The sequence below is a fragment of the Mustelus asterias genome, chromosome 9, assembly GCF_964213995.1.
Source record: "Mustelus asterias chromosome 9, sMusAst1.hap1.1, whole genome shotgun sequence".
NCBI classification, from domain to species: domain Eukaryota; kingdom Metazoa; phylum Chordata; class Chondrichthyes; order Carcharhiniformes; family Triakidae; genus Mustelus; species Mustelus asterias.
In genome coordinates, this window is record NC_135809.1 from 39,540,940 (window position 1) to 39,553,014 (window position 12,075).

The window sequence follows — 12,075 nt, forward strand, 5'->3', positions numbered from 1 at the left end:
CTAGCACACATGACACATGAAATACACATCATTGGGATACCATAGGAAGTAATTAATATCATGGGGAAATTTATCAACTGTTAAGAAGCAGAAGAATGTATTAGTCTCATGACAAATCCCACTAAAATATTTATTAGCATTTCATCTTGTTGCTTTTTAGGCTCTGTCATAAGCTATAATAGAGATTTCAGAAGAGCAGATGAGAAGTACCGATTTCAAAGAACCCATACTGCCTGTGAAAGACACATCCAAATAATGCCACTCCCCTATCCCTTTCACCAAAGCCCTGCATTTTTTCTCTCCATCAAGTATTCATCCAATTCCCGTTGGAAACTTGCTATTGAATTATCTTCCACCAGTCTTTGGGGCAGTGTATTCCAGATCATAAGAAGTCTGTTTTTTTTATCCTTGTCTCTTTTTACCAATTATCTAAAATCTTTGTCATCTGGGTATTGATCTTTCTGGTGTTGGAAATAGTTTATCCTCATTGACTCTATCAAAAAACATAATGATTTCAAAAGCCTCCATTAAATCTCCCTTTGACATTCTCTGCTTTAAAGAGAATAAACCCAGCTTTGCTAGTTTCCCCACATTTCTCACAAAGTTCATCAATTTACACTTAGCCACATTAAATTGTATTTGTCATGTGTCTAACAATTTCCCTTATCTATGTCCTCCGGAGGTCTGATACTATCCTGCTCACTATTTACTATGTTGCAAAGTTATCCTAGATCTGGTCCTGTGTAATGAGATGGGAATAATTAATGATCTTGCAGTTAGGGATCCTCTCGGAAGAAGCGATCACAGTATGGTTGAATTTAGATTACAGATGGAGCGTGAGAAGGTAAAATCCAATACCAGTGTCTTGTGCTTAAACAAAGCAGACTACAAAGGGATGAGGAAGGAGTTGGCTAAGGTAGACTGGGAGCAAAAACGTTATGGTGGGACAATTGAGGAACAGTGGAGGACTTTCAAAGTGATCTTTCACAGTGCTCAGCAAAAGTATATACCAGTGATAAGGAAGGACTGTAGAAAAAGAGATAATCAGCCATGGATATCTAAGGAAATAAAGGAGGGTATCAAATTGAAAGAAAATGCATACAGAGTGGCAAAGATTAGTGGGAACCGAGAGGATTGGGAAATCTTTAAAGGTCAGCAGAAGGCCACGAAAAAAGCTATAAAGAAAAGTAGGATGGATTATGAGAGTAAACGAGCTCAGAATATAAAAACAGATAGCAAAAGTTTCTACAAATATATAAAATGAAAAAGAGTGGCTAAAGTAAACATTAGTCCTTTAGAGGATGAGAAGGGGGATGTAATCACTGGAAATTAGAAAATGGCTGAGGCATTGAACAGGTATTTTGTGTCGGTCTTCACAGTGGAAGACACAAATAACATGCCAAAAATTGATGACAGGAAGGCAGGTGAGAACCTAGAAACTATCATTATCACGAAAGATAGAAGGTAGACAAGTCTCCTGGTCCTGATGGAATGCATCCCAGGGTACTAAAAGAGATGGCGGGAGAAATAGCAAATGCACTAGTGGTAATTTACCAAAATTCGCTGGACTTTGGGGTGGTTCCCGCAGATTGGAAAACAGCAAATGTGACGCCACTGTTTAAAAAAGGAGGTAGACAAAAGGCAGGTAACTATAGGCCAGTTAGCTTAACTTCTGTAGTAGGGAAAATGCTTGAATCTATCATCAAAGAAGAAATAGCGAGACATCAGGATATAAATTGTCCCATTGGTAAGACGCAGCATGGGTTCATGAAGGGAAGGTCATGTTTGACTAATTTGATGGAATTCTTTGAGAAAATTACATGTGCAGTGGACAATGGGGAACTTGTGGATGTGGTGTATCTGGATTTCCAGAAGGCATTTGACAAGGTGCCGCACCAAAGACTGCCACATAAGATAAAGGTGCACGGTGTTACGGGTAATGTATTAGCATGGATAGAGGATTGGTTAAGTAACAGAAAGCAAAGAATGGGGGTAAACGGATGTTTTTCTGGTTGGCGATCAGTGACTAGTGGTGTGCCTCAGGGATCAGTATTGGGATTGCAATTGTTTACGATTTACATAGATGATTTGGAGTTGGGGACCAAGTGTAGTGTGTCAAAATTCACAGATGACACTAAGATGGGTGGCAGAGCAAAGTGTGCAGAGAACGCTGAAAGTCTGCAAAGGGATATAGATAGTCTAAGTGAGTGAGTGAGGGTCTGGCAGATGGAGTACAATGTTGGTAAATGTGAGGTCACCCATTTTGGTAGGAATAACAGCAAAATGGACTATTATTTAAATGGTAAAAAATTGCAGCATGCTGCTGTGCAGAGGGACCTGGGTGCAGGAATCTCAAGGAGTTGGTTTGCAGGTGCAGCAGGTAATTAAGAAGGCAAATGGAATTTTGTCCTTCATTGCTAGAGGGATGGAGTTTAAAAACAGCAAGGTTATGTTGCAGCTGTATAAGGTGCTGGTGAGGACACACCTGGAGTACTGTGTACAGTTTTGGTCTCCTTACTTGAGAAAGGATATACTGGCACTGGAGGGGGTGCAGAGGAGATTCACTAGGTTGATTCTGGTGTTGAGAAGGTTGGCTTATGAGGAGAGACCGAGTAGACTGGGGCTATACCCATTGGAATTCAGAAGAATGAGGGGAGATCTTATAGAAACATATAAGGTTATGAAGGGAATAGATAAGATAGAAGCAGGAAAGTTGTTTCCACTGGCGGGTGAAACTAGAACTAGGGGGCATAGCCTCAAAATAAGGGGAAGCAGATTTAGGACTGAGTTGAGAAGGAACTTCTTCACATAAAGGGTTGTGAATCTGTGGAATTCCCTGCCCAGTGAAGCAGTTGAGGCTACCTGATTGAATGTTTTTAAGGCAAGAATAGATAAATTTTTGAACAGTAAAGGAATTAATGGTTATGGTGTGCAGACGGGTAAGTGGAGCTGAGTCCACGAAAAGATCAGCCATGATCTTGTTGAATGGCGGAGCAGGCTCGAGGGGCCATATGGCCTACTCCTGCTCCTAGTTCTTATGTTCTTATGCTAACCTTTCAGCTGCAAACTTTTCAGTCCAGGTCATTTCCAGGGCCAGTGCAACCACGAAGCAAACTTGGCAGTTGCTGAAAGCAGCAAAATGTGTGGGGCAGCAAAAAAAAAACAAGTTATTCATGAAACTAGTAAGTTAACCAACAGGCATCACCAGTGGGAATAAAAGTACCAAATCAGCTGATATACATCCACATATAGATTCCAAGTATTTACATTTACCTTTTCCAAAATTCCATATTGGCCTATGTTCCTAAGTGATGCATTTAGGGTGTATCACAATGATGCGTTGGGAAATCCCTCTTGGATATTCCCACACAAGGATTTGCCCAGCAATTGCCCAGAAACATTAATTCCCTCTGTTCATGTGACAGAGTTTTACAGATTTGTCTATTCCAAAACTGCGAACTGGTAAATACGATCAAATAATCTAATTTAATCTAGTCGACTCTGTTGTAATGATTAACCCTTCTAAAGTTGTTACTGTGCTGTTTATTTTGTAAGCAATATGTCACTACTTCTCAGCTTTGCAAATATGAAAGTCAAAGTGGTCAGAATGGCATGTTTATTGGTGATAAAGGAGGTACAGGTTTTACTCAATGAAGGATTTATGTTCAATGTATTTATTAATTGATTACCCAAGACTGCCTACAACTGGCCTCAGCTTACAGCTGCCCCATCACAGAGGTGCTGTGTAAGAGTCAGTGTCTAAATGATCAGTCAGGTTTCTACAATCAGTGTCTAGGTGAAACGTGACAGTGACTGGGAACATCTCCAACGCCAAATCTGGGTTATATAATCTCATTTAGGGTGTACTCTGCTCTCACTCTGACTGTGGGAGTTCGCTGAGTATTTTTTTAAGATCACTCCCTTTAGGTTATCTTGCTCCCCTCCCCTGAGTGGGTGATTTAAGCAGCAGTCCCTTCCTTCCCAGTTACTCCATGCCTGCGCTTGGGCTCCGCCCGCCTCTGCCTGAGCTGCAGCCGCTCCGCCCGGCGACAGGAGGCTGAGAGCGGAGACAATGAGCGCCGCCGCCGCCGCTAACGAGAGCTGCCGGCCGGCCGGCCCAGCAGCCGGCGGAGCCGAGGCCAACCTGCGGGCGGCAGAGAACGATTCTCTCTTCATCCGGAACAGCTCGTTCAGGCGGAACTCTCAGACCTCCACCGCCAGCCTGGGCCGGGAGCTGGGCGCCGCTGCCAGCATCAAAGCCCGGCCAGCCTTCATCATCACCTCGGGAGAGTTCCTGCAGCAGAGCTCGGACTGTGCCAGCAGCCCGGGGCCAGCCCCCAGCGGCAGGAGCCTCTTCTACAAGGGCTTGTGCCTGCTGCTGCTGCTGTGCCAGGGGGGGCTGCTGGATTTCTACCTGATCATCTTCACCGACCTGTACTGGTGCTCCTGGATCGCCACCGACCTGGTGGTGATGGCCGGCTGGCTCATCTTCTTCATCAAGCACTCGCGGCGGAGAGGAGCCGGCGACAAGGCGGCGCCCCCCGGGGCGGCCCACAGCGGCCAGTTCGCCTTCGCCTACCTGGCCTGGCTCATTTATGTCATCGCCTGCACGCCCAAAATCGTGCTGATCCTGGAGACCTCCATCCTGGACCTGATCGAGCTGAAGGTTCCCCTGGGCACCACCGGCTTTAAGATGGTGCTCATGTCCTCCGTGCCCTTGCTCTACACCCTCATCAACTCGGTGACTGAGGAGCTGAGCTGCCCGAGCAGCCACCGGGCGCAGCATTACTACAGCCGGACCTGCCTGGACCTCCTGGACACCTTCACTCTCATGGAGCTGATGTTGTCCGGTCACATTCCCAGCATCTACCTCAAGTACACGGTCACCACCGTCTACTTTGTGGCGTTTTTCATCCCGGTTCTCTGGCTGTATGAACTCAACTCATTGCAGCTCCATTACAAATGTGTCGTGTTCCGTTTCCTGTCCAGTTCCGCGGTCAATGCCCCTCTCCTGGCGGTCAGGTGCTTTCTTGTCTTGCTCTATGACCAACAGGTCTCGGTTTTCCTGTTGAAGAATGTCTTTTGGCTGTTTTGTGATTGTGCCGAGGTGCTGGAGAGATGTTGCAGCGTGAGACGTGTCCGTAAGTATTCGAGTCCTCCCGTGCAGTTTACACACTGCGTTTCAGATAATGAAATGTGTGCACATGGATACATGAATACCCTGGCAGTGACAGCCCAGTCCTAGCAGCAGCAGCTGGCCTTGCAACCCAGCTGGTAGGATTTATTGTTACTTTATTTTTTTGTAAACTCTTTTGTACTGGTAAGTGGGGATGCTTTTTGAGTGTTTGTGTATCGATTCGTATTGGTGCTAGTATTCGATTTGCACAAGGAGTTTTCTGACCAGCTGTGCATCCTGTCAGGCTTGAACCCTGTTCCCTTTATTTACGCTTGCAGTCTCATTGGTCTTGTGAATTGCCTGCCTCGAGTTATTCACTTTCACGGCTGGAGTATGCGGTCTATGTCAAGTGGACATGCTCATTCTAATAAATGTGGGAGGTTAACTTTGGAAGTGTCTCCCTACCCGGCCACCAGGTTACGATTTTAACCAGCTCCCCATTGAGCCTCTTGTCGTGAACTTGATCGCGATACTCAAAAGGCAACTTAACGTTTGCTGCGGTGTAGGTTTAATTTCGAAGTCCAGGGAGGAAAGTATTTCGATACGGCCAAGTTCCTGCTTCGTCCGAATTCAGTTTAGACTTTGTGAATGCAATCGTCAACATAGTACACTAAATAAGTAGGGCTCTGGAACAAACGGGGAATTACAGGGATAATGAAAAATCAGTTCCATTAAAAAAATCCAGTGTCAATTGTGTTCGTTTTGTAAATTATCAACTCAGCCAGAATGATACCGTGAAACTATAGCTCAAATCATTTGCACTGATGAGTCCTACAGAATACAAAATAAGGTTAACCCAGAGGGTCCAATGAATGCATTTGAGGATATTTACAGTGTCAACTATATTGTAATACAAAGAGCACAGTTACACATGTCATCAACTATTCATTTATGGAGCTAGTTACGAAATATTGAAGCATGTTTGTAACAGGGTCAACTGTATTTACCAAAATGGAATTGCTTCAACTTCACAGTATTACACAAGATCAGTATTTACGTCATCAATTTTGCATTTTACCAAAAGCAGCATTAATGGAAATAAGTTGAAAAAGCCTTATATAATTTGGATGCTTATTTTAACCAATCTTATTGTATTTTTCATCTGTGATTGTAGAGTTTTTGTATTGAAGTCAGATTAATATGTTCAGAAGAAAGCCTTTTTATATTTGTAAAGTGTTTTGCACAGTTAGTATTGAATGTTCACAAAATAAAATTGTGTATAAAATCCTTTTAAATTGTAACTAAATTTGTTCTGCTTTTAAGTTTGTTCAGTTGATGTAATGGAAAATATTTGTTATTTGGAATTTTACTTATTCATGTCTGACACAACAGTTCAGGTTTGGGACTTTTCATCAGAACTCTCAATCCAAAAAATGTTGGAAATATATAGACCTGAAATGTTGGCTCTCTTTCTCTTTCCATAGATGATGTCTGACCCACGGAGTATCTCCAACATTTTCTGTTTTTATTTCAGATTTTCAGCACCTCCAGTATTTTGCTTTTGTATAAAAATCACATTTTTATTTACAGCTATTCTATCTCTCAAATGGAGTGGAAAACCAAAGCCAGGAACTTAATTTCAAAGCCAGTGTCTCACAGTGGTTTCAGCAGGATTACTTACTGCACCTGCAAACAGGACCTAAATATTTGGTAGTCATAAAGTGTATGGAAAAGTTATTTCTATACCATATTTGAGATCCTTGTATCATTGGTTTGTGTGTGTTTGGAAAGCTGGGTGATATGCGCTTTTTACCTCTGGCATGTGGATTTGAATCTTAGTCGGCTTTTAAGATCCTGCATACCTGTAACAAATGATATTGGGATAAACAAACCTACAGCCTGGTGGTACTGCTCTGATCAGGGGATATCCTGCACCTATTTAATTTCCTGCCACAGGCATGTCAGCCCCCTTCCGTGGTACCACAGATGGCACAGTTGAGGGGGGGGGGGGGGGGTTGCGCAAGGGACTGATGGTGGAACGTGAGATATGGAGGGAGAGGTGGAACAAAAGGTAAAAGGAAATAGAGGTGAAGGCGTGAGAGAGAGCTGAAATGAAGAGAGAAACATGAGTGGAGAAGATAGGAATTGGGTTAGATTGGGTACTGGTGGGCAGGGTTTAAGGCATTGCCATCCAGGGCAGATATTGGGGATGGGGAGGCAGGGAGGACAGGCAAGTTAAGAGGATGCGAGGGGAGGGATTGGAGAAAGCTGGGGGGGGGGGGGTAGAATGCTGAGTGGGGGGGGGAGTAGACAAAGTGAATGAAGGGGAGATGGTTTAGAGGCCAAGATGTTAGAGGGCAAAAGAGTGAATAGAGGTAGGGAGTGACTGGGGAAAAGGGATAGTTGAGGAGAGAGTGAGACTGAGAGCAGAGTCAGGATCAAGGAATGTGAGAGAGCCGAACTAGGAGGGTGGAAGAATGAGACAGGTGCGAACTGGGAGGATAAAGGAGTGCGAGAAAGAACGAGGCTGAGAGTGTGAAAGTGAGCGAACCTGAGAGCGGAGTCAGGAGGATAAAGGAGTGTGAGAAAGGACGAGACTCAGTGGGAGGCTGGGAGGGAAGCCAGTTCGTCCCTTTTCACCTGGTCATAACACTGGACAACTTCCACCGATCGCTCTGTTTGACACCTGAATCCACAGCTGACGCCAAACCCAACTGCAAATTTTTTACACGGCAACTTCAGTCCAATACCTCAGAGTTGAACTTTGGACCGTTTTAGCTATTTTCTTGTCCTCTGTTTATGGAGAAAGCATGGCTATGCCTCTAATTTTTGTCATGCCTGAATTCCATTTGTGCTTATTTCCATACATATTCTAGCATCCACTCCAGACCAGAAACCAACAGTCCTATAGCTTGCATATGTTTTTTAAAATGAAAAATGCCCTGTAGTGCAATGAGCTGTTCCATGAATAGATACATTATTTAGGATTTGTGACTACCTTTTATGTTAAAAATAATTAGGGCAATGATTTGAAAAACCTGTAAAAGTGAGAAAATATTAGATCTATAAGGTGTTCATAGCATAGTGTACAGCCATATACATATTGCAGGTGGCTAAATATGGAATCTTTATGGATAGCATGCTTTTAGAAAAAAGTTTGTTCATTTTTAAATTGCCAAGATAAAAGAAACAATGTTTTTGGAAAATGATTCCCGATGTATCAAAAAGGTTCAAACAGTGGAGTCCCATCTCTCTCTAATTCTTCAGCCTAGCTCTGACAGTAAAACATGAAGGGAATTATGAAACAAATGGAAAATATGGTATGGATCTCCATTCAGAAGACATGTAAGAACAAAGAACAATACAGCACAGGAACAGGCCCTTCGGCCCACCAAGTCTGTGCTGACACAGATGCCTCTAATCTAATATTTTCTTGCCTCCATGTGGTCCCTATCGCTCTATTCATGTATCTATCCAGATGTCTCTTGAACATTTTTACAGAATCTGCTTCCACCACCTCCTCTGACAGCGCGCTCCAGGCATTCACCACCCTCTGTATGAAAAATTTGCCCGTGACATCTCTTTTAAACTTTCCACTTCTCACTTTCAACCTATGACCCCAGTAATTGATCCTTTGACCCTGGGAAAAGACTCTGACTATCCAAGCCTGTCATAATCTTATAAACTTTTTCAGGCTCCTTCCTCATCATCTGACACTCCAATGAAAACAATTGAAGTTCGTTCAACCTTTCGTCATAATCCGTATCCTCCAAACCAGGCAACATCCTGGTAAATCTCTTCTGCACCCTTTCCATTGCATCAACATCCCTCTGGTAGAATGGCAATCAGAATTGTACACAATACCCCAAATGCGAACTAACCAAAGTCTTATGCAGGTGCAACATGGTTTTCCAATTCCTATACTTAATGCTTGGACCGATGAACGCCAGCATGCCATATGCCTTCTTGACCACCTGAGTTGCCACCTTCAGTGAACTGTGGATTTGCATGCTTAGATCCCTCTGAATGCTAATATTTTTTTAAGGGATCTATTTACTGTATACTTCTGCAGTGGACCTTCCAAATTGCGTCACCTCACATTTGTCCAGGTTAAATTCCATCTGCCATCTTTTGGCCCAGGTCTCCAACCGAATTATATCCTGCTGTATCCTCTGAAATTCTTCCTATCTGCTCCTCCCCCAATTTTTGTATCATCTGCAAATTTACTAATCAGATGACCTTCATTTTCCTCCAAATCAAATATAACAAACAACAGAGGTCCCAGCACTGATCCTTGTGGAACACTGCTCGTCATAAACCTCCAGTTAGAAAAGTACCATTTCCACTGCTACTCTCTGCTTTCTATGCCCAAGCCACTTTTGTATCCATTTTACCAGCTCACCTTGGATCCCATATGACTTCACCTTCTGTATCAGCCTGCCATGAGGAACCTTATCAAAGACTTTAGTAAAGTCCACATATACAACACTACAAAGATAAGTGCATGGGCCCCAGCTATTCACAATCTATATCAATTTCCATGTGGGGACCAAATATAAAGGGCCCAGATATGCACAGAGGTGGCAATCAGTGTTGGATTGTCACTCTAATACCAGTTTTTTTTTAACCTGTAATCCTGTCTCACCTCAATATCTGACTGGGTGAGACCAGAATAGTGCAGCACATCCTTGGGGCCTAACGTCAAGTTCAAAGGTCTTTGACAGACCAGGGAGAAGGTAAGTGTATGAGGTAAGTGGGTAGGATTTGAGGGCTTTGGGGACGGTGGGAAGTGAATTGGGATTGGGCATTATGGGGGTTGGTCAGAACAGGGGAGGTGATGGCCTAGTGGTGTTATCGTGAGACTATTAATCCAGAAACTCAGCTAATGTTCTGTGGACCCGGGTTCGAATCCTGCCACAGCAGATGGTGAAATGTGAATTCAATTTTTGGGCGGCACGGTAGCACAGTGGTTAGCACTGCTGCTTCACAGCTCCAGGGTCCCGGGTTCGATTAGGTATTGGAGGGGTGTTGGGCCTTGTGTGTGGAACAGGGGCTTCGGACCTTGTATTGATTAGGGGTGGGGGGGAAGAGGGATGTTGGATCTTTGGGGGTAATCCCCAATGTGGCATTCTGGAGCTCGGAGGTTCTGGCCCAATATTTCAAAGTTTGCTGATGGCACTAAACTAGATGGAATGTGAAGATGCAAAGTGGTTTTAAGGGAATTTAGACAGGCTAAGTAAATGGGCAAGAACGTGGCAGGTGGAACAAAATGTGAAAAAAATGTGACATTATCCACTTTAGGAGGAAAAAAGATTTTTTTAAAGAACTAATAAGTTAAACAAAAATGACATTATTAAATGACAATTATTATATGTGTTCCAAGTACTTAACCCATGTATAACACAATTAACATACTATTAACATCTAAGTCCCATTGAATGTGCATTATGTTCCATGTGGAACTCCAGTACTCTTCCTGTATCCTGGACAGCCATATGTGCAGGAAACATTGTCAGATGGAGCAGCTGAAGCTTAATGTTTGCAAGCTTGCAGAAGCTTGTGTCACTGATGTGTCCAGAAGGCTTACGCCTACGGATGTGGTCATCCTGGAGCTTCAGATGTGCAAGCAGAGAATCCCTACAGTGCAGAAAGAGGCCATTCGGCCCATCAAGTTTGTACTGACCACAATCCCACCCAGGCCCTATTCCCTAACCCCACATATTTACCCCCTGACACTAGGGTCAATTTATCATGGCCAATCCACCTAACCCACACATCTTTGGAGTGTGGGAGGAAACCCACACAGACACGGGGAGAACATGCAAACTCCACACAGACAGTGAACCAAGGCCAGAATTGAACCTGGGTCCCTGGAGCTGTGAGGCAGCAGTGCTAACCACTGTGCCACCGTGCCGCAGAGTGAAAAGATGACACGAGACATTCGCAGAGGACCAAACAGGGATTTCAGGAACACAGTGCTTCTCACTCTCTAACCGCCATTCAGTTCTGAATGTTGGCTAGGTTGATTGTTTCATTGGGGAGTGCAGCCAAAGCCAAGTGCATGGCATAGGTGGCTCAGCCCTGCACAGAGGCAAGAGGAAAATTGGGAAAACAATAATAATGAGGATCTATTGAGGGGACCAGATGGGAATTTCACATGGTCTCTCTGGTGCCAGGTTCTCAAATGTCACTGAATGGCTGCGAAGCACTCTGAAAGGGGAGAGTGAATAACCAGAAGTCGTGGTGCATATTGGGAGAAAGATAGAAAGAGGAATGAGGTCATGCAGGCAGATTTAAAGAGCTAGGAAATGGACTAGCAATCAGAACTGCAAAGGTAGTAATCTCTGGATTACTCCAGTACCATACACAACTGAGTATAGAAATAGGAGGGTAGCTCAGATGAATGAATGCCATGCATTCATCTGAGCTGAGGGTGGGCTTTCGATTCTTGGGAGATTGGGACCAGTTCTGGAGAGCTGGAACCTATGCAGGCCAGATTGCACCTCAACAGAACTGGGAGCAATATTACAGAGTCATTACAGCACAGGAGGCAGCCATTTGGCTCAGTGAGTCCATGCGAGCTCTCTGTAGAGCAGTGTCCTGCAAGTTCATTTCCCTGAAGTGCCAATGCAATTTCCAGTATAAATCATAGATCATTCCTGCTTCCACTATCTTCATAGGCAGCAATTCCAGGTGATTACCACTCATTTTTCCTCAGATTCATTCTGCATCTCTTGCCCAAAACCTTAAATCTATATCCTCTAGTCCTTGTATAATCAGTTAATGGGAGCAGCTTTTTTGTTTACCTAAATCTGTCATAATCTCAAACACCTCTATCAGATTTCCCCTCAACTTTCCTTACTCCAAAGAGAACAACCTCAGCTTCTCCAGCCTAACTTTGTAGCTAAATTCCTTGGAACTGTTCTGGTAAAGTTCCTCTCAAGGATCCTCACATCCAT

General features: G+C 43.9%; 1 protein-coding gene across 1 annotated transcript; it reads left to right on the forward strand.

Moving 5' to 3' along the window:
* The first annotated feature begins 3,774 nt into the window (after positions 1 to 3,774).
* On the forward strand, positions 3,775 to 6,400 carry tmem121b (transmembrane protein 121B). Its single transcript, XM_078220055.1, has one exon. The coding sequence runs from the start codon at positions 4,073 to 4,075 to the stop codon at positions 5,243 to 5,245; it is 1,173 nt and encodes a 390-aa protein (XP_078076181.1). The 5' UTR covers positions 3,775 to 4,072; the 3' UTR covers positions 5,246 to 6,400.
* The last annotated feature ends 5,675 nt before the right edge of the window (positions 6,401 to 12,075 follow it).

Excerpts from the sequence above, each read along its gene's own strand:
- tmem121b (XM_078220055.1), top strand. The coding sequence starts at position 4,073 with ATGAGCGCCGCCGCCGCCGCTAACGAGAGCTGCCGGCCGGCCGGCCCA.